The sequence below is a fragment of the Xyrauchen texanus genome, chromosome 37, assembly GCF_025860055.1.
Source record: "Xyrauchen texanus isolate HMW12.3.18 chromosome 37, RBS_HiC_50CHRs, whole genome shotgun sequence".
Taxonomy (NCBI): Eukaryota; Metazoa; Chordata; class Actinopteri; order Cypriniformes; family Catostomidae; genus Xyrauchen; species Xyrauchen texanus.
Genome location: NC_068312.1, coordinates 14,917,305 through 14,938,327, shown reverse-complemented (window position 1 = coordinate 14,938,327; position 21,023 = coordinate 14,917,305). Strand labels below are relative to the sequence as shown.

The 21,023-nt window shown below is 40.8% G+C and overlaps 2 protein-coding genes across 12 annotated transcripts in view; one reads left to right on the top strand and one right to left on the bottom strand.

Moving 5' to 3' along the window:
• Positions 1–21,023, top strand: part of LOC127631221 (E3 ubiquitin-protein ligase RNF34-like) — a 243,602-nt gene that overhangs the window by 8,385 nt on the left and 214,194 nt on the right. For 4 of the 10 annotated variants that reach the window (XM_052109281.1, XM_052109279.1, XM_052109276.1 and 1 more), the window contains 5 exons: positions 1,142–1,183; positions 6,221–6,785; positions 7,812–7,992; positions 8,307–8,422; positions 9,461–9,483. In XM_052109281.1, the coding sequence (XP_051965241.1) occupies positions 1,142–1,183; positions 6,221–6,405 (227 nt within the window). In that variant the 3' untranslated portion in view covers positions 6,406–6,785; positions 7,812–7,992; positions 8,307–8,422; positions 9,461–9,483. Of the gene's footprint in view, positions 1–1,141; positions 1,184–6,220; positions 6,786–7,811; positions 8,025–8,306; positions 8,423–9,460; positions 9,484–21,023 lie in introns of those variants that run through there. The other 6 variants (XM_052109282.1, XM_052109278.1, XM_052109277.1 and 3 more) reach the window with 4 other exon arrangements.
• The window catches only part of LOC127631217 (lysine-specific demethylase 2B-like), a 17,803-nt gene continuing 8,853 nt past the window's right edge, over positions 12,074–21,023 (bottom strand). The window contains exons 2-10 of one of the 2 annotated variants that reach the window (XM_052109266.1): positions 19,631–19,897; positions 18,699–18,842; positions 18,304–18,390; positions 17,265–17,582; positions 16,178–17,169; positions 15,058–15,221; positions 14,789–14,950; positions 14,253–14,471; positions 12,074–13,576 (exon numbers count right to left, since the gene is read on the bottom strand). In XM_052109266.1, the coding sequence (XP_051965226.1) occupies positions 13,395–13,576; positions 14,253–14,471; positions 14,789–14,950; positions 15,058–15,221; positions 16,178–17,169; positions 17,265–17,582; positions 18,304–18,390; positions 18,699–18,842; positions 19,631–19,897 (2,535 nt within the window). In that variant the 3' untranslated portion in view covers positions 12,074–13,394. The remainder of the gene's footprint in view (positions 13,577–14,252; positions 14,472–14,788; positions 14,951–15,057; positions 15,222–16,177; positions 17,170–17,264; positions 17,583–18,303; positions 18,391–18,698; positions 18,843–19,630; positions 19,898–21,023) is intronic. The other variant, XM_052109267.1, reaches the window with a different exon arrangement.

Sequence of the window (21,023 nt, the reverse complement as noted above, 5' to 3'; positions counted from 1 at the left end):
ATTGCTCCTGCGCAGATGGAAGAAAGTCAGCGCAGATGGTGGACTCAAGTGTAACCTAGAGATTTTCCTGAATCTGAGCTAAATGCATGCTCAGTGTTTCAACAGGAGTCCATATGAATATAATATTTTTCAGAATGCAGCTGAAGCTTTGAATGAAATGTAAACAAGGTGAAAATACAAATTAATTAACACATCCACATAACCGCATTTACCGTGAGGTACCAATTGGTGGAGAAGTTGGAGTGATTTACACATATTTTTTTGTCTTACCAGAATGTAAACAGGTGCAACAAATCTGTATTCACAGATCCATACAATAGAGATTGTGTGAGGAACAGACTGACATTTCGGTATTCAGAATTCACTGGCATTCACAGAAAGTCTTGACCTAGCTTATGAGAGTTGGCCACAATCATGGGAGTTTGTGCGAGAAGTAGCAATACTTGATTCGCGAACGAGTCACGCTCAAAAAAATACTTGTAACATTTCAAATATAACCAGTAAGTAAAAAAAAAGCATGTTATCCTCTCACCCATTTACACAAATTTATAAAATTACAGACTTGTAATAATTTGTTGTCCTCTCTAGCATACAATCTCCATTTCGCCAAGTAACTTTAAAATAATTCTTAAGTCTTACATTAAATGTAATTTCCTCCATACAGTACATTTCTTTGGCCACTTTTATCCATTGTCCATCTAAGGGGGTTCTGGCTGGTACCAATTTCTGGTAATGGACTTTTTACAAGCAATAAGTAAAATCATAAGATAAACATCCTCTTTCAGCACATTATTGAAAATATCCCCAAGGTACAGGACTGAACATTCTGTTAATATCTAATAAGATTCTAAACTTTTCAGTGATCCAATTGGTCCAGTTCACAAACGTGATCTGAACGATTTGTTAACAAATAATTTTTGGAGTTTGGTTTTCGAGTTCCGCTCAATCATATGGTTTTGGAATGACATGAGGGTGAATAAATAATAACAGGATTTTCATAAACCTAAACCTTTTAATCGGTTAAATGCTGTTTTTAAATTGTAGGTTTGAGGGTTTTTTTCTGTAAATTAAAGATTATTAGCCAGCTCTCTACAGAAATCAGATATTGACTAATAGCTGTGCTTTGCTCCTCCCACGTAAGTGATAGCTTGTCCCCCTCCAATCTGCAATGGTGGAATTGGAGGTAAGGCTTGCGATTGGTGGAAATGCTTCCTGGTCACACCCACCAATGCATGGCAGTTTGTAATGTCATTGCACTACAACCCCTTCTCCCTGCATGGCCACTGACAACAGATAGCATGTACTCTCTAAAAAGTCTATGTTGTGGAAAGAATATTGCCATTGTTCAGGCTCCTATAAATGCTAATTAAGCCTGAATGTAATCAAGAGAATAATGTTGAAGACGATTTGCATTTTGTTTGCAGGGTTTGGGCAACAGAAATTTCTCTGCTGTAATTTGACCCCCCATTCATCCCTCCCCATCATCAAGTATTGTTTTGTGTCATTAGTGTTCTAATAAATGTAAAAATAAAACAAGAGTAGGAGGTGTCCTACATCAGATGTGGCCGTTTTTCACATTGATCAACCTTGCAACTACACAAGGGCTATGTTTGGATTAGCATACTACCCTATGCTATTGCTGCATTGTATATACAGTTTCTGTAGAATATTACTGCTTAAGCTTGATTCAATTTCGATACTTGTATTTGCCTAGATAATAGAGCTGCAGACATTTTTTTTTGTTTTTTTTTTTGTTTACAAAAATAACGAAGTAAACAATGTGTTCAGAATCTCCTCGATGGCCTGTTTTACATTCTCGGCTGTATGAGACCCACGAAACTGGTGTGCATGCAATACTGCACACTTAAACTCGAATGTGGAGGAATCAATCCAGTGTGCAGTGAGGCTGAGCAATGACATAGGGCAAATGTCAGAGCTCCAAATGTCTGTTGTAAAACTAACAGCAGTCACATTGTCTTAAATCACCTTGTGTGTTATCACGAGCCTTACTGTACAGCTCTGGTAAGGTGGTTTCTGAAATGTGTCGAGACGGCAGGGCATAGCGCAAATCCAAAATCTCCAAAAGACAGCAAAAACCTGTATTCCCTACCACAGAGATGGGCTGGTTGTCCAAAGCTATGAATTCAACCACTTTCTCTGTAATCTTTTTGGCCTTTTCGCAGCAGCATTTTCCTGTGTTGTTTTAGGGATCTTGCCGTATTCCGTTGCATGCTTAGTTTTAAGATGTATCAAATTGGTCTTATTGAATGAAGCTCTATTGCTACCTCCTCGCGAAGCAATCGTATTGTGGATGTTGGACCGTTTTCACTTTCTAGTTTACAATATTTCCACACTGCTGACATTTTAGTCACGGGGTTGCTAATGCTAAGTTACTTGTCAGTTTACGTTCTGCCGCAAATTGTGCTCAGCTGACGTAAATGATCGGAGTAAGGTGATAGGGCTGACTGATTAAAAAATGCCCATATCGGCTCCGAAACTTGCGATCGGGACATCCCTAGTGTGCACAAATTGATACTCAACCACGCCCCTACTACCACATACCCCCACCACCCATCTAAGGCCAGGGAGCCATCTGGCTGCCCATTTCTGGAGTGGAAGTCTGCAACTGCCATCTGTGCCCCCGGTCTGTGGACCATCTCGAACATAAATGGCTGGTGGGCCAGAAACCAACAGGTGACCCACACGTTTGTATCCTTCATGCGATTGAGCCACTGGAGCAGGGCGTACAAACCTTCTATAATAGCCAGCCAGCCCCAGGATCTGTCTCCAGGAACCTCCTTTTTGGTCTTGGGACTCGGAGAGGTTGAAATCGCTGCGGTTTTATTAATTTGTGGACGCATCTGCCCATGACCCATCCAATTGCACACTTCTTGGGGTTTGCTGTGAGTCCAGCCTGTCGCAGCGACCTCAGAACATCCCACAGATGCTGCATATGCCACTGCCAATCATTACTGTATATCATGATGTCATCCAGATAGGCAGTACTCCGTCTGAGGCGCTGGAACGTAGCTGGGGCCCCAAACAAACTGAACGGAAAGGTCACAAATTGGTGTAAGCCAAACGGTGTGGAGAAGGCTGTTTTCTCGTGGGACATTTGTGTTATTACTTGCCACTGCGAGTAATTTGGAGCTCGATGTGGGTAGTAATACAAGGACTTTTCCCATAGCCGAGCTCCCCTGTTATACAGCCGGGACTGATATTCTTGAGCCTGTAGCAAATTCTCCTGTGATAGCTGCCCCAAAGTGTGGAGTTTTGCTCCGGTCAAGAGCGTATTGAATTTTGTTTTTGCTGTTTGAAGGTCCCTCCTCCCAATTTTCTTTCACAATGTCTAAGACACTGTGAGGCTTGTGGCCGTATAATAATTAAAATGGCGAGAACCCCGTGGAGGCTTGGGGGACCTCTTGGATTGCGAATAACAGGGAACAAGCCACTTATCCCAATTTGCCATTAGGCAATTCATTGTCTCTTCCTCTCCTAAGTGACCAGGATTATGTGCCGTCAGGAAAAGCTACCGATGGCGGGTCACTTAGGGCAGGAAAAGACACTGAATTGACACTGAATTGCCTAATCGGCCATTCTTCGGTATCAACTGAGTGTCCTGCGTCATTCGATATAATCGAAAAGTACGGATATCCGAGTGCAATGTCTGGCTGTAAACATTGACCATCAATTACTTTCAAGAAGGCGTGTCTAAGCATTTCGTCTCGCGTCTGCTCCGGAGGGAGATCCGCTGTGGGGAATTCTCTAAGGGCTGGAGAAGCCGAGGCTTCCCACACCTATACGTCATCCTGCCGTGGAGCTGTTGTGGACACCCCCATCTCCCCTCCCCAGCCAGCGCATCACAAACTACACACCAATATGCTTTGTTACAGGAAATGTCTTTCAAAGTGGTAAAGACCGGCCAATTTTTACCCAAGATTAGTGGATGGGTGAGGCGAAGACTAACCGCCACCTCAACATTATGCTTTTGTCTCACTTTCACCATGTGATGAGCACCCAAAGCCTCATCTTGAACCAGACATTGATGGATGGAAGTTTGATTGCAATCTGAATACACCAAGGCCTGGTATGTACCGTCCTTAATACTCTCTGGTATTTTGTTCGTTCCTGCTCAATCGGGGGTGGCCTATGGTGCATCGGGGATCCGGACCAATGTCCCTACCTCCATCATTAGGCATTGGTGCTGGAAATTCCTAGGTTCCCTGCGGCTCCAGCCGCCTGGCCCAGACTGAATGCCTGTGCCTGCGGAGGCGGATTCATACCCCTGGGAGTGAGAGCGGGTAGTGCAGTCCCCGGAGCCAGGGAGCTTGTTTGGGAGGAGTAATTGGACGAGAGAGAAGGGGAAGAGAGACAGTGAGGGGAGACAGGAAAAATTAGGATCTCGGGGCTCGCCGGATCCCGAATATGCCACCATATGGTCCTCTGCCGGCATGGATGGCTGTTTGGAGTGACTCCGGGCTGTGGCACTGGACCTACACTCTCTCTCTCTCTCTCTCTCGAAGTCGAAGGATAAATTGCTCCAGATTGATGACAGCTCTGATGTCACATTGCTCAACCAGCAACCACTGATGACAGGCATGCCGGACGGTGCTGTTGGGCAAAGGTGACTGACAACAGTAACAAGCGTACCACCCACTGGCTGCTTGGCCAACTTCATGGCCCTGCTGTTCATTCAAACAGTTCCAAAAAAGCCTATGGATCATCCTGGGGCCCCATCTTGACCAGGGGCATATGGGGCAGAGTGGTCCTGGCTTCCAGGGTCACAGCGGCAGTCACCTCACAGGGTACCAAGCTCCAGAGCACCTGCTGATCCTCCACTTGGGCCTGGAGGAGTGCGATGAATCTTTGCTCCGTGCACAGCTCGAGGAGGCCTTGATGCTGCGCCTCGTTGATGCTGGCCAGGGTCTTAAACATTTCCTTCAGAGGTGAGGCCTCCATGACTACGTTCTTCCTCCTTCAATTACCGGGTTTTAGCACCAGTGTAACAATAATCAAAAATGGGATGTGAGGAGGAATTGGGAGATGGTGAAATCCAACTCAAAAAGGTATTATTATTTTACAACTTTTCGGTCTCAACAAAGGATTTTACTTTTCAGCAAACAAGATTTGGCTTTTCAGCACTACACTCTAAAGAGTCTATCTGTGCATGTTTCTCCCTCTCCACTGATGTCTGCCTCACTCTTTTAACCCATCTCCACTCACTGCAATGAGAAACAGCTGTTAGAGACAATCAATGACGGGTGATGATCTTTACCATTCACATCTCCTGATCTTGCTCTCCATTCACAAATCTGTGCTCAATCACGCCCCACTAACACAAACATGTCTTGTGAAAATGTGAGAGTATATTTATGCCCTCGAGGCTTGCCGTAGAATGCGTATGTCCATATGTTAAATAAAAACAAACTGTGGTGTCTCTGCATTTTGATGTCATTAGTCATTTTAGTCTAGGAGGAAAATGTAGGAAAAACGCTTGGTGACAGAATCACTCTGGATTGAAATCAGCATTTGTGATGAGCAGCTGAAATGAGTGCAGTGAAAACGTTCAGATCAGCTTGACATCTTGTCAGTTCTTCACTGAAAGTGAAGCTCATTTTTCACTTCATGAGAACACAAGAGCCCACCTCGGAAACAGAATTCTTTTTCAATCAAGCCTGATGTGCTTTTTTAGTTTTTAAGCCATTCACTCAGCAGGGAGTCCCGACGGACAAGTGATTAAAGACTTCCGCTGGCAGACGCTAATGCACGCTTCATCTCCATCCATCTAGACGGTGATTATTTTAATGAAGCTCACACCTGAAATTCACTGGAAAAACTTACTGTTTACCACAATGCAATGTGCTCAACTTGACCTGACGTTTCCTGTGTTCAGTTATAGCGAATTTTAACCTTAATTTTGTCTTGACCCATTATTTGTCCTCACATTGCAAATGTTTGACATATTTTACACAAAATTGGATTAAAAAGGCAAAATGGCTTTTTTAAGATGATTAAATATGCATTATGATGTCATGTGAAAACCTGTAGCCTTCTACTGGTTGAAACATTTACCTAATGTTTCATTTACTATTTAAAATAATAATGCAACGTAAGTAGTTAACTAGTAAAGCATTCCAAACATAGCCCTAGCGTCTGTCCATAAAGTAAGGTTGGGCCACATGTTGTAATGTCCCATTTCTTTCTCTCTTTTTTATCGCAGATACTTGCCGTAACCAGTTATCAAACGATGACAACTTGTGTCGCATCTGTATGGACGCGGTCATTGACTGTGTGCTGCTGGAGTGTGGTCACATGGTCACCTGCACTAAATGTGGGAAATGCATGAGTGAATGCCCTATATGCAGACAATACGTTATCAGGGCCGTGCATGTTTTCAAATCCTAGTACTGCTGGGAGAACCATCTTCAGCCTGATAAAAATTCTTCAGCAATGCGCTCCACCTGCTGACTGTTTTGCATTAGGGATTCGTGCAGGAAGGGCCTGTGTCCTTACATCTGATCAATAAAGGAAGAATAAGTTCACTACTTAATTTTTGAGGTCAAGGAGCCTCAAGGAAAACAGATTTCAGACTTTTTAATAAAATAAAATAAAAACATTCCACAAGGTCTTCAGAAGCTCAGTTAAAATATGCAAATTTTCTGCAACAACACCTCACAGCCTTAACTTGATGTCCTACAGCTTTGTAGACTTTTGGTCTGCATGAGCTTTTTTTTCTCACCTGAATGGAAAGAAAAAAAAAGAATGGAAAAACAAGCATTATTCAGGTGTGTTTGTATGTCACATACATCAACAATACATCATAACTCAGGATGGAAGGATCTGAATGTTTCTTTTTGCTCTTTGTCACAGCATTTGTAAATGCGCTTTTGTTTCTTGTTTGGATTATGAAGCTCATGATGCCTGGAGTTGCTGTGAGTTCCATTGTGATCCCTGATAACTGGAAACTGGGACCATTCAAAACAAAACAAAAGTGGCATAATTCACTTAAATGCATTCTTAGTACACCACAGGTCATTTTCTTTTCAGCAAACTTTTGTGTTTTATGTTACTTCCCTGCTTTGTCAAAGGTCTGAACTGACACTGGCTGGTTTCTCAGGCCTTACTGCTCTGAGGGGCCTTTGTGCTAGTGTCAACAGTTCAGCAATCTATTGCCAAGTTGTGTAAGTGGTGAGAAAAACTGATGACTCTAATGTCAAGCCCAAAACCAGCCCCCCTCACCAGACCCCAGCAAAATTTTGAATGCTTGTATTTCATGAGCGACTCCAATACCTTATTAGTGACATCTCTGTTAATGATGGAAGCATGTCACATTCCTTATACTCGAGACAAAATCACATTTGCATGCTCAATAATTTGGTGTTGTGCATTCATTGTGTACATGGCTCTGTGGGGTAACCCATGATGAAAGTGTCTGAATTATCTGAAAACATACTGAATTTAAAGTAATTAAAGCACAAGTTTGTCTTGTTCCTCTTTTTTTTTTTCTTTTTTTTTTTAAGAAAGAGTAAAAATCAGGGTTATATTGAGGCACTTACAATGAAAGTGAATGGGCCAATTTTGAGGATTTTTAATGCAGACATTTGAAGCTTATAATTTTAGAAAAGTGCTTACATTAATAGTTCTGTTAAAACTTGTGTATTATTTAACAGGGGGAACAGGTTTGCTCATTCATAATAACTGGACTTTTTCACCACATGCTTCACTATGTAACAATACATCTTTTGAATTCCATGCCATTACTACAATGCAACCCACAAAAATACATGTTGTTGTCATCTATCGCCCCCCAGGTCAGCTGACAAGCTTTCTTGAGGAATTGGATGTCCTGCTGTCCTCCTTGCCAGAGGATGGCAGGCCACTTGTGGTTCTTGGTGATTTCAACATACACCAGGACAAACCCCAGGCCATTGAACTGAATACTCTTCTGGCCTCATTTGACTTGGAAAGACTACACACCACAGCAACTCACAGGTCGGGCAACCAGCTGGACCTCATTTTTACACGTAACTGTACCACCTCTAATATTCTTGTTACACCTTTACATGTTTCTGATCACTACTTTGTTCAATTCAACATGATTCTCCCATCCATTGTAAAACCGACCCCACCTTTGGTTTCCTTTCGCAGAACCTCCGCTCCCTCTCACCCTCTCGCCTTTCCACTGATGTCTCTGCCTCTCTTCCCACAATAAATGTATTTTCCATGCTTGATGTGAACACTGCCACAGACACACTTAGCTCTACTTTAACAACCTGTCTAGACAACATCTGTCCTCTCTCCTCTAGACCAGCACGGACTACACCACCCAGCCCCTGGCTGTCTGACATCCTTCGTGAACATCGGACTGTTCTCAGGGCAGCTGAGAGGAGATGGCGGAAATCTAAAGATCCAGCTGATCTAGGTAAATATCAGCTTCTGCTCGCAACTTTTTCAAATAACGCTAAAACTGCAAAAACTTCATATTACCAGACCAAAATCAACAGCACCACAGACACTCGTGAGCTTGTTTAGAACATTTAACACACTTCTCTGCCCTCCCCTCCACCACCTGACACATCACTGACAGCAGATATATTCGCCACATTTTTTACTGATAAGGTTACAGCCATCAGCAATACATTCACAGCACCACACCCTGTCAAACACCTGGCTCCTGTATGCAACCCTTCTTTCACTATGTTCTCTCCTTTAACTGACACTGAGGTCTCTAAACTCCTCCTCTCCAACCACCCCACAACCTGTTCCCTTGACCCCATTCCATCACACCTTCTCCAGGCCATCTCTCCGGCCCATCCTACCGGCACTTACACACATAATTAACACATCTCTTCTTGCAGGCACTTTTCCCACTACATTTAAGCAGGCTCGAGTAACCCCACTGCTGAAAAAACCTGCACTTAACCCCACACAGATAGAACACTACAGACCAGTCTCTCTCATCCCATTCATGGCAAAAACACTTGAAAGGGCAGTTTTCAATCAGATCTCCGCCTATCTCTCACAGAACAAGCTGCTGGATGACAATCAGTCGGGCTTCAAAAGTGGACACTCCACTGAGACTGCCCTGCTGTCTGTCATCGAAGTCGCTGAGACTGGCGAGAGCTGAATCGAGATCATCCGTTCTGATTTTGCTGGACCTTTCTGCTGCCTTTGACACAGTCAACCATCAGATCCTACTCTCCACCCTCTCTAAACTGGGTATCACTGGAACTGTGCTTGACTGGTTCAACTCTTATCTCTCAGAAAGGTCCTTTGAGGTAGCATGGAGAGGGGAAGTATCCAAGCCACACCAGTTACTTACTGGGGTACCTCAGGGATCAGTGCTTGGGCCACTTCTCTTCTCCATATACACAACATCACTGGGACCCATCATCCAGTCACATGGTTTCTCTTACCACTGCTACGCTTGATGACACGCTAACTCTACTTGTCTTTCCAGCCCAACGACACCACAGTGACCGCTCAATCGCTGCCTGTCTGGCAGACATCTCGCCTGGATGAAGGAACACCACCTTCAACTCAACCCTGCCAAGACAGAACTCCTTGTCTTTCCAGCCAACCCTGCTGTTGAACACAACATCACCGTGCAGCTGGGTCCAACTACAGTTTCGCCTTCCAAAACGGTCAGAAATCTAGGGGTAACCATTGATGATGAGCTAAATTTCACAGACCACATTTCAAAACTGCAAGATCTTGTAGATTTACACTCTACAATATCAGGAAGATAAGACCCTTCCTCTCTGTACATGCCACACAACTGCTCGCTCAGTCCCTTGTCATAACTAGACTGGACTACTGTAATGCTCTCATTGCAGGCCTTCCTGCATGTGCTATTAGACCTCTCCAAATGATCCAGAATGCAGCAGCACGCCTGGTCTTTAATGAACCTAAGAGAGCACATGTTACACCACTCTTTGTCTCTCTCCACTGGCTGCCGGTTCATGCACGTATTAAATTCAAGGCCCTGATGCTGGCATATAAAACAGTCACTGGGTCTGCTCCAGCATACCTAAAAACATTTATGCAGAGCTACGCTCCCACCAGAAGCCTGCGGTCGGCTAAGGAACGCCGCCTTGTCGTACTCAAAACAAAGAGGCACCAAAACACTTTCCCGACTTTCAGTTTCATCATACCACGGTGGTGGAATGACCTTTCCAACTCAATCCGGAAGCTAACTCACTCTCTATCTTCAAAAACGGCTAAAAACACATCTTTTCCAAAAGCACTTAACCGGTCAATAATAATAAAAAAAAAAAAAAAAAAAAAAAAAAAAAAAATATATATATATTTACATTTCTTGTTGCACTTAAATCTGTTTTGTATACTATTATGATGATAGTAAAACTTTGTAATATGGCACTTTTTGTACCACTGTCTCCCTAAGATGATTCGCTGATGTTCTTCCTCTTTTGTAAGTCGCTTTGGATAAAAGCGTCTGCCAAATGAATAAATGTAAATGTAAATGTATTTAAGCTGTAAAAAGTTTTTAATTGTTTTTACTGTCGTTTTAGGTTTTACAGCATTACATCATCATGGCAGCAAAGTTGTAAAATTGGATCTTGTGGTATTTACTCAGATGTGTATGACTTTCTTCTGCTGAACACAAAGATTTTAATAAGAATATCTTGGCTCTGTTGGTCCATACAATGCAGGTGAATGGTGACCAGAACCTCGAAGCACAAAAATCACATTATGTTTACGGATTGGCCCTATTTGCTTCCATTGTAAGTGCCTCACTGTGACCCAGATTTAAAAACAAATGTCAAAGGAGGGACAAGCCTATACATTTTTTGAGGCATTGTGCTACTGAAATCTGTTGATTAAGCCTAACTTGTATTGAACCTGGTATATACTTTTAAGCATATTATACAGGCAGAATGAAAGTACTTTGTAATCCTTTAGAGTAAAAATTTAATTGGAAGCATTTTACAGTAAGGTTGTGTTTGTGAATATTTGTTAACATTGTAGTTAACATGAACTAATTGAATTAGCAAACATGAATTAATCTTTTTCAATGTAAATTTTAACATAACATTTTTGGCAAAAGTCGTATACGTTTTAGTTACTGCAATATGAACTAACATAAACAATGGTATTTTTATAACTTATTAACCAAAATTAATAAATGCTGTAAATAAATCATTGTTTATTGTTCGTTCATGATACCTGCATTAATGTTAACAAATACAACCTTAAGTAATACCATATAATTTATGTATATTTAATGAAAATCAATGGAAAACTATAAATTAATGAAAATTGTAAGTGGGATCTCTCAGGTGCATTTATGTGTCTCTAATCTGTGCTGCAATTTTACCCCATTGGTGTTAGTGGTTTAATTCATATGTATAGATTCCGATGACCTGTTTTAGTATTTGTGTTCATTGAACTTGAGGAAAAAATACAACTTTAAGTAATGCCACGCAAGAGTGATGCTCCATACAAATGGCCCACCCATCTTTCGTGTATGTTGACAACTTGAGAACATCAGATCAAGCTACTAGCTGAAATGTCAATGCATATCGCTGACAAGAAGCGGCCAATCAAGACAATAATGCTTTCTCACTCAAACACCACAGCAATACCAGCCTATTTTCCTGTGTGGTATTCTTACTTGGGATTAGAAAAGATTTATATAATGTTTTGGTGTATATTATATCCTTGTTTACCCTTTTTCTGTCTGACATATTCATTCAGGTGTACATGCCTCTTCAGAAACATTTATTTTTCTTAAAATTAACTTGATATTTGTTTCTTTTGGTCAGTTGCCTAATATCGAATTAAAGATGATAAAGCATTATATTGTTATCCTTGAGGTACCTTAATAAAAGAGCTAAGAACACCTTTTCACTAGATTGCACTACATAATGATAATTCAAAAATGTCAATATATTGTACCATTTCATTATTTCCTTAAATATGAGCTTCAAGATGTTATTTCAGGCAGGAATGAGTTAAGATGAAGAAACATTTGACACATTACTTCTGTACAAAAACAAGATCCTTTTTTTTATGCCAGTTTCTCTTTTGAGAAAGAATGCTTCACAATCCATCAATTCCGTTGTTTTTAATTACATACAAATATAAATAGCCAAATATACATTAGAGTGTTTTAGATGGCAAACAATGCCTTAATTTATAGTGGTACAAGTATGGTGGTTTAGATCGAATAGCAGACTCCCTCTGTCTGAGTCACAATCGTATAAATAATACGATTATACACATTAAAAATAATACACATCAATAGAAATCATATGTCATAATCACAGGAACTGTTTTACAATAATAACCACTGTGGAAGGAATAAAGCACATTCATGATGACTTATATACAAATACTGCAAGTCTTTTTTTTTGGCCTTATGAAGAAAATTCAATACAACCTGATTGTGTTGTATAAAACAAGATTACCAAGATAGCTAGATTACATACATGTTTAGAATCTTTTTTTTAATTATTCAGAAAGCATGGTTTGAAAGCTTCATTGAAATTAAGGACAATAAATACATACAGTATAATCCATCTAGATGAAATTTAACCACCTAACTGCAATTAATTTTTTACCCAACACCTCTAAAGAGATACTGAGGTACAGGCACAGCTGAGAAATATACATTAAAGGATGAAGGCTTTCCTGTTATAACTGTGTAGCACAACACAAATGGAAGATGGCACTGTTTTATAAATAGCCCATATCTGTTCTGAGATTAGATCAGCAAGTACTTGAATTCAAAGCAGTCCAAACTCCTTATTGAAAAACATTAAGCAGATTTGAACATTCCAATACTGAGGACATAAAATGGACAGAGATATTTAAAAATTACATTATATATATATAGAAAGAAAAATACATATACCCAGGACAGAACCAAATATAGCACAGAATTCTGAACCGATACATCTTTTGTACAAAAACTGTTTTGAGGGTTTTGAATTACAATGTACAATCATGCTTATTCTCTCTGAATTAAGTGTTTGTAGTATTCAATGAATAAATGTGTATATATATATATATATATATATATATATATATATATGCATCGCATTACCTGCTTTCCATCACATCACCTTTCAAATACAATCTCCCTGTTTTAAACATGGAAATCTCTTAAAGATACAGAAGTTGCCCAATTAAGTGTCCATTTTCAGAATAAACCATTCAGAACAATAGCAATATTGTGTCTTTAAGTACACTCTTCCCTCCAGTTTGAAAGGAGTTGACAAAATGTTTTGACGTGTTGCAGTGCTTCTTTTTTAATGTGCGTGTCCAGTTTCAGTAATTTCTCCAAATACATGAGCGCACCTGATACATGGTATCAGCTTATATTAGTTTGTTCAGTCCTCCCAGACGCAAGGGGGTGCTGTGTAGCACAACTAGCTGAGTTTTTGGAGCAGTTTATCCTCTTGTAGTTGGAAGGGAACTATGACGGACATCTCTGCAATGAAGCGCTCACACGCCTGCCGGCTCACCTGCTTGCAAATGCGCAGGTCGATGCGACAGATGCTTCCACAGCGTTTAAAGTAGCTCAACGCCTGGTCAGTGACCCTGTGACACACTAGAATTAAGAAAGAAAAGGTTGTTCAGGAGTGATTGAATGGTTTTCCAGCATTAGACTGAAAAAAGTAAACACCTCAAAAGGGAACTTTATTTAAAACCTTGATCCTGATCCAGTGGCAAATCCAAGGGTGGTCCAGGGCCCACCCAAATTAAACCCTGGCCCACTGAGAATATTAGACATTATTCTTTGACTTAGGAAACATAGTTTTAAAAATGCATAAATTCAGATTTCTAGAAGTGTGTAAGATCTGTTGGAATGCTCCGCTTCTCTGTTGTTAAGGAAAATTTTGGGGAAAAAATTTGTGGCCACAAACTTTGCCCATCCATTTTTGTTGAGGCCCACCTAAAAGTAATTCCCTTGCTACGCTCTTGTCCTGAAGATTCCAAAAACTAAAATTATCTGAAAAGTTAACACATGGTGTCAATAAAAGTGGCAACAATTAAGGTAAACCAGATGAACATTACATATAAAGATATAAAGACATTTAAAACCCAGAACCACATTTTCTTCAAAAAATGCATGGAACAGGTTGGTAACTGGCTTTGGCAACACGTTGGTGGAAAAGGGTTATAGAACGGCAAAATTTGAAACTGCAATATGCTCTTAGTTTTGTCAAGATGGCAAGAGTCCTAATAAATATATATGGGTACACTACTTTAAGGCATTCATTTACCAGAAAGGTTGACATCGGTGAGGGAGTCTCTAGTGGTAGTCCCTACAGCAGTCAGCAGGTTGACTGACTGGTCATTGATATGGTTGCAATAACTCAAGTCCAGATGGGAAAGTAGAGGCATATTCTTAATGATGAGATGTAGAGAGCTGTCCGTGATGTCCAAACCAGCCAGACGCAGATCAGTCACATTCCGCAGTTTGCTACGTGTGTCCATCTGACCTGTTAAAAAAGATACAAATGGAGAACATTAACGAAAATTAACTGAAAATAGATTCATTCAATGAAATAAAACAAAACAAAAAAATATTTTGGCAGCCCTAAATACTAAAACTAACCAAAAAACTATGGGGAAGAGAAACCTAAAAATAACAGTTAAAGAGTGAAAAATAACTGACAAATTAAAATAAAACATTATAAAAATATTTTAAATCCCAACCCCGCTCAAAATTAAAAACTCTCAATACTGTATTAAATAGGGTTATGGAATTGTGTTGGAACATTGAACTTGCATGTGTGCATTTATTTGTGTATATTACCAGGTCTGTTGTCTGTAGGAGGCGAGAGTAGGTCCCTCATCTGGGGGTCTTTCAGTCCCTCCACCCACTGCAGGTCAAGAGTGCGCAATAAAGGACAACTGGACGTGCAGAGAGCCGAAACAGCCACCCATGAACAGCCTGATAGTTGGAGCACTCTCAGTCCTGCATCCATACATGCATATACATAAGGGTTTGGAGGAAAATTTGGATGTGGTGAATCACAGATGAAGATGACATGGATCCACACACATGCTCACATAAACACTCACCTGGTAGTCGATTAATTAGCCAGCTTAATTGCTTCTTGGAAATGTTGGTCCAGCTCAGATCCAGAGTGATGGGCTGTCTGCGAATTATCCCACTCAGCATAAGAGGAGTGATGGACTTGCATCGCTTTAGATCTATAAGAGTCCATAACTTCTTGTCACAGCACCTTAACACACACACACACACACACACATTAATGCTAGCCAAAAAGATCCAGAACCACAATAACAGTGAAAGAAACAGTAAAATGTCATTGAATTAATCACATTGGCGTGGCCTCAAATGGCACAAAAGTTGTGGACTTGGAGACTCATGGCCTCTGTTTGTCTACAAGATCATAAACTGTCCCATTTGTATTTTTTGGGTTCAAAAGAATGCTCATGAACACACCCAATCTCCTTCAATGCACCGCAGATACACACTTTTGCACACTGCCATCTAATACTCCATACGACATTATATCACCAAAATGTGGACTTTGAAGAGGTCCACAAAGGCTGAGGTCTTCATTAGTGACAGGGCCAATGATTAAGGATCACAAATCTGGAAACTTTGATAAATTATTCAAAGTTCAGTCATAAAACTCTACATGGCACAAGCTGATCCTTGGAACATGTAATGTTAGCCAGTCAGCTCACATACTCCACCAAGGCGATGGGTTATTTCACATGTATTCAGTAAGCCAATTAACTTGTGTACTCTCTGTTTAACATTTAAATTGCTGCAGTTGTTTGCAGGCAAGTCAGTTTCACTGCAGAGCACTACAATAGTTTTCTCTCTGAATCTCTCCTCCCCAGCACCACCTGTCTAGATTTGCTGTAGCAGCAGCAGTATGCCCTTCGTGCTTGATGCAGCATGTTATATGTATGTCTGTTTGTGCAGCAGCATGTATTACATGCTCAACACAGCATGTCTGTGTATGTAGCAATAGCAAGACTTTGTTCTTGCTTTGCAGTGGCAGCAGCACTTAAACAGATCTGGTCCGCCAAGACCAACCTACTAACTTCTCATATCCATTATATGTTAGATCTAAACTTTATTCAGAGATGCTGTCATGACTGAATTATTCATAATTGATAATCTAGGTGTCAACGGTTAAACTAGTCTTTAGCTATTTCTTACCAGCGATTCCAGGTCCGGCACACTCGCATACACACACAAAGTTCACGATGGCTCAAGTGACTGAAGATAGCCAACCAGGCTTCTCTGGCTGCTATGTGATTACGCCCATCAGCAAGTGGCAGCCTATCAGGTGGAGGGCAGATCGGAGGTGGCCGGATGACATGCCGCTCCATCTGCACACATTTGGGTGGGGAACGTGCGGGCAGTGGCCTGATTGTGGGTAAACTGCGGTTCAAACCTAGCGGGGTGATTTGTGGAGGATAGAAGTGTCTCAGCTCCCAAGATGTCCCGTTCATCTCCCGAGCTCGTAAGTGCGGCCTCTCCCCTCCTCCCTCTCCCCCTCTTCCCCTTTCTACTCCTCCACCTCCTCCATTCCCTGCAGTCCCGTTCCGCAAGCCTCTCTTTGGTTCCTCGTTCTCGCTGTCCTCGGGTTCACTCTTGAGCGGCTGCTGATTCTCATTGGCCAGAGAATGCTCTGTTCGACGAATCTCCATGTTGAGCTGCTTGCTGAGCTCTGCACTAAGTTGTCGTTTCGTGGGCTTGCGACGGTGCCGCTTCGCCCTGGCTCGTGGTGCTTTCTCCTGTGTCTCACTGCCTTCGCTGCTGGGACCTGCCCTGGGGGAGCTACACCGTGATGCGTCACTCTCAAGTGATAATGAAAGGTTCTTCAGTGCAGGGCTGCTGTCCCTGCCTCGTTTGCCATTACTCTCCTCTTCCTCATCCTCCTTGTCTTCCTCGTTTTCTTCCTCTTGGTCTTCCTCTTTCCTTATAGTGCTGAACTCCTTTAGGGATCTGAGAAATAGCTCTCTATCCTCTCGCCTCTCTTCAGGATGGTATTCGTCTTTTCTCACTGTGCTGTAGTCTCTCTTAAATGAACGGCGAGGCAGCTCTCTCTTCTCCAGCTTCTCTTCCTCCTCAGAGTTATCCTCTTCAGTTTTCATCTGAGAGAGTTTGGGAATCAAAGACTCTTCGGGCCTCCAGGGTTTCTTCGGCTATGAATACAACATTACAAAGTTACTAAATGACAAATCAAGAGTAGACTTTTATGTTTATGCAAATCTATGTTTGTTGACATTGTAAATGTTACCTTCTTTTTATTGCTAGCCGCCTCTTCCTCTTCATCATCATCAAATAACTTCCTCTTTTTCCTCAAAAAGTTGGGTACTTCAGAACGTGGTCTTGGCAGGCCATTTGGCATTAGGACCGGAGGCAGACGTGAGGGCAAATCCTCAGTCTTCACTCTGGGAGTCTCTTCCCTCTCACTTTTCCTCTTGACGGACACTGCACCGGATGAAGTCTGGTCGCCCTCCTCTCGTCCGTCACGTCCTGCCTTCTGCTCCCTCAACAGGGACCCTGGCAGGTTGGATGCGTACTTAAAGCCTGGGCCCCGTTTTTGCTTACAGGCCAAAAGAATGGCAAGAAAACAAAAGACAACTTTATACCTTTTGATTGTCATTCATAATGCTTTATGCATGCATATATACTGATGACATGATATTACCCATAACTGTTTCAATTGTAAAAAAATAAAAAGCCAAAAGTCATAATTTACTCATGCCCTCTTGTTCCAAACCCATATGAATTTCTTTCTTCCATGGAGTACAAAAGGAGATATTAGGCAGAATGTTAGCCTCAGTCACCATTCATTTTCATTTATGGGAAAGAAATATGGTGACTGAGGCTAACATTCTGCCTAAAATCTAATTTTGTGTTCCATGGAAGATAGAAAGTCAGCCTACCAGTTATTAAACTGCAGTAAAATGACTACAATGCACTTTTTATTTTTTGCATTTTATAGGCATTTACATCTTGTTTGACAGTTTCTTTATTGCCTTGTCATTATAGCAAGAAACAAGTCACTTCATGTGACTTTTTTTAAATAAAAAAGTAGGAACAAAATATGTGAGGCAACACAAGTTTCAAAAGTCAGTTAACAACATTATACAAATCACAAAGTGCTCCCCTGTATCCCAGTACAAATATTTTCTCTTTTTTGATAAATACAATAAATACTCTTTTAGAAAACATCTTTGTGGTCTACAGACACTTCCTACAATACTACAATCATCACTGTTTTTATTGAACTTCTATCAAACCACTGTAATAGCTGTTCCCCAGATACTCACTTTTCCAGTTTTCCCAGCATAGTTGCATTTGGGACATTCCCAGCAGTTCGGAAGTTCATCATTTACCACCCCAGCTGCATCCTTCACCTATATAGGCAAGAGACAGGTATCAGAGCAGAGGCACATCGGGAGCCAGAGAGGTCTTAAGAGCTTTTATGTTAGCACACTCCTGCTAAGTAATTTGAAAACATCACACACGCACACTCTAAAGAGGAACTGAAGGGTGTTAAATGTTGCGAGAACCTACCCTCTAACATACACTTTAAGGCAGTCACTTCCTTTTTTGTGCCCACATAAAACAAAAGAGGGTATAATGTACAATACTACACTGCTTTGCATTTACCTAGGCCAACAGTTAGTGAACAAGGGTAAAGCTATATTTCAGTCAGTCTGACCTTGAGGCAGTTCGGATGGACAATCTCATTGCAGATGGAGCACTCCATGAGCATGGCATTAAATTTCTCTTCTTCATCCTCAAGTGTGTCTTCTTTACCAGCCTCACTGCATACCACACACACTGCTGTGTGCGGTAACACAGGCTGTGGAACCACATGCCAACAAATTAATATTTCGTCAATCAACATGCTTGAAAATGTGTGAAAAACTTGTAATCCAAAATACAGATATAACAAAATTAGTACCACAATATAAAATCACCATGTCTTTCAAAACATTTGCCTTTGGTTGCTAGCATTTTTTATATTTTCAAGTTGTACTTTGCAAAATCACAAATTTATACAAATATAAAGTGATAGTTCTACCACAAATGAAAATGAAAAAAATATATCTAGTGTACATGGAATTCACAGATTTTCTCAGGCCCCGTCCAAACTAATATGTTTTAATTTTGCCACGTTAACACCTCTCATCCACACTAAAATTGCATTTTCATCAACCAAAAACAAAGACTTTTGAAAGTGCTTTTCATAACCGCATACTTTGGAAAACGATGACGTTAAGGAAACTGAAAACTGAGGTACATAAACACACAAAGTTCATGTAGGCGTGGCCTCAGGCTTTAAGTCATTCTAATGATTTTCAATTAAATTTAGATCAGAGCCTTGACTATGGTTTACAAGGACATTCACCTTCAATTTTAGTCACTGTATCATTGCATTGTTGGTGTGCTTTAGGTGACTGTCATGTTGACATGTGATTAAAATACTCTTAATTCCAAATATCCAAATAATGTAAAGTTCTGTGTATATAATTAAAAATGTACCAGGCAATATTTTATATGTATATACCCCACAACAAAATGTAAATCTTTGAAAGGGGGTGGTGACTTTCTAGAGACATTATCTGTCTGAGTTACTGGATTTCTTACCGCTATACACTGTCTCATAATACAAGACTGTTTCATGCGGCCTGGTCCTCCAAACTTCTTCATGTCCTTACAGAAGTGACACTCTCCACATTCCGTCCGAACACACGCCTCGCACTTCCGACATCGTGTGCGCCTGCGTCGAGCCCCAGAGGAGGTTCGATTGGAAGGCAGCTTAACCGCTGTCGAATTAGAGGAAGAGCTGGCTGCTGTCGGAGTTGTTGCTGTTGATGCAGCCATTTTGGGTTTTGGCCGGTTGGGTGGCCGTTGCTAAAGGAAACAGATAAGGAAGAATGGGAATTAAATAATAATTCAACCAATAATAATAATTAGATTATACTGACACTGTTGCCCAAAAAACATTAAATTTGGTCCAGCTCCAATCCAAAATATTTTACAGACAGGGCTATAATTAACCATGTTTACATGCACTTAAGAAAACTGTTTATTCAAGGATTTTTGCATAAAGTGGCATTCTGAAACATATGTAAACAAGAATGCTGCTTTCCTTACACCATTTAAGGGATTTAGAGAAAGCGGTTTAACACACCTAGGATTCTCTCGGAGACCGCGGCTTAATGTGGTCATGTAAACGCATAAGTGCCGTTCTGATAGGTGTTTGAAGAATGACTGGACACCAGAAAGCGGGTTATTGCGAGAAAACAGCATTGATTCTTTGTTTGAAACTTGTATTGTATTGTGGAAACTTGCTGTATCAATAGAAATAGGCAGGGCAGGTTTGTTTGTATGGAACATTTCTTACAAAAATGGCAATTCAAAGTGAAAATTACATTAAAATCATTATTCAATTGAAATTCTAATTAAATTAGAACGGGGGGAAAAATTAGGCTAAGATAAAAAAAGACCATCTGAAATTCAAAGGATTGCAGTGTTCAACCACAACACAACAATATGTTTTTTGAGCGTAACTATGGTTGGGTGACATCTAAGACCTTCTACTTCAGGCATTAATAAATGAGGCATCCCTAATGACCAGTGAGGTCTACTAGGTTAATAACCTTCAAGCATATCTGAAAAAATATTGTGGTCTTCAGCCATTCGGTAATGTATAAATAACAGCACTTTAAAATCAGTTCTGTACCTAACTAGAAGCCAGTGTAAAGATCTGAGTGGTATGGTTTTCTTTTTGGAAAGTCTGGTAGGGAGTCCATTGCAGTGGTTTACCCAGCTGGTAATGAAAGTATAAATTAGTTTCTTTAGGCCTTAACTGGATAGTAAATACCTAATTCTTGTTATAATCTTTAGATTTTAATAGACTGCTTTGATGTGACTACTAAAACTAGCAAGTACAACATTTAAGGCAGGCTCCTTTAAAGGTCCATTTCAAACCAATTTGTCCATTTCATGCCATTTGCTTGACAGAATGTCTAGTATA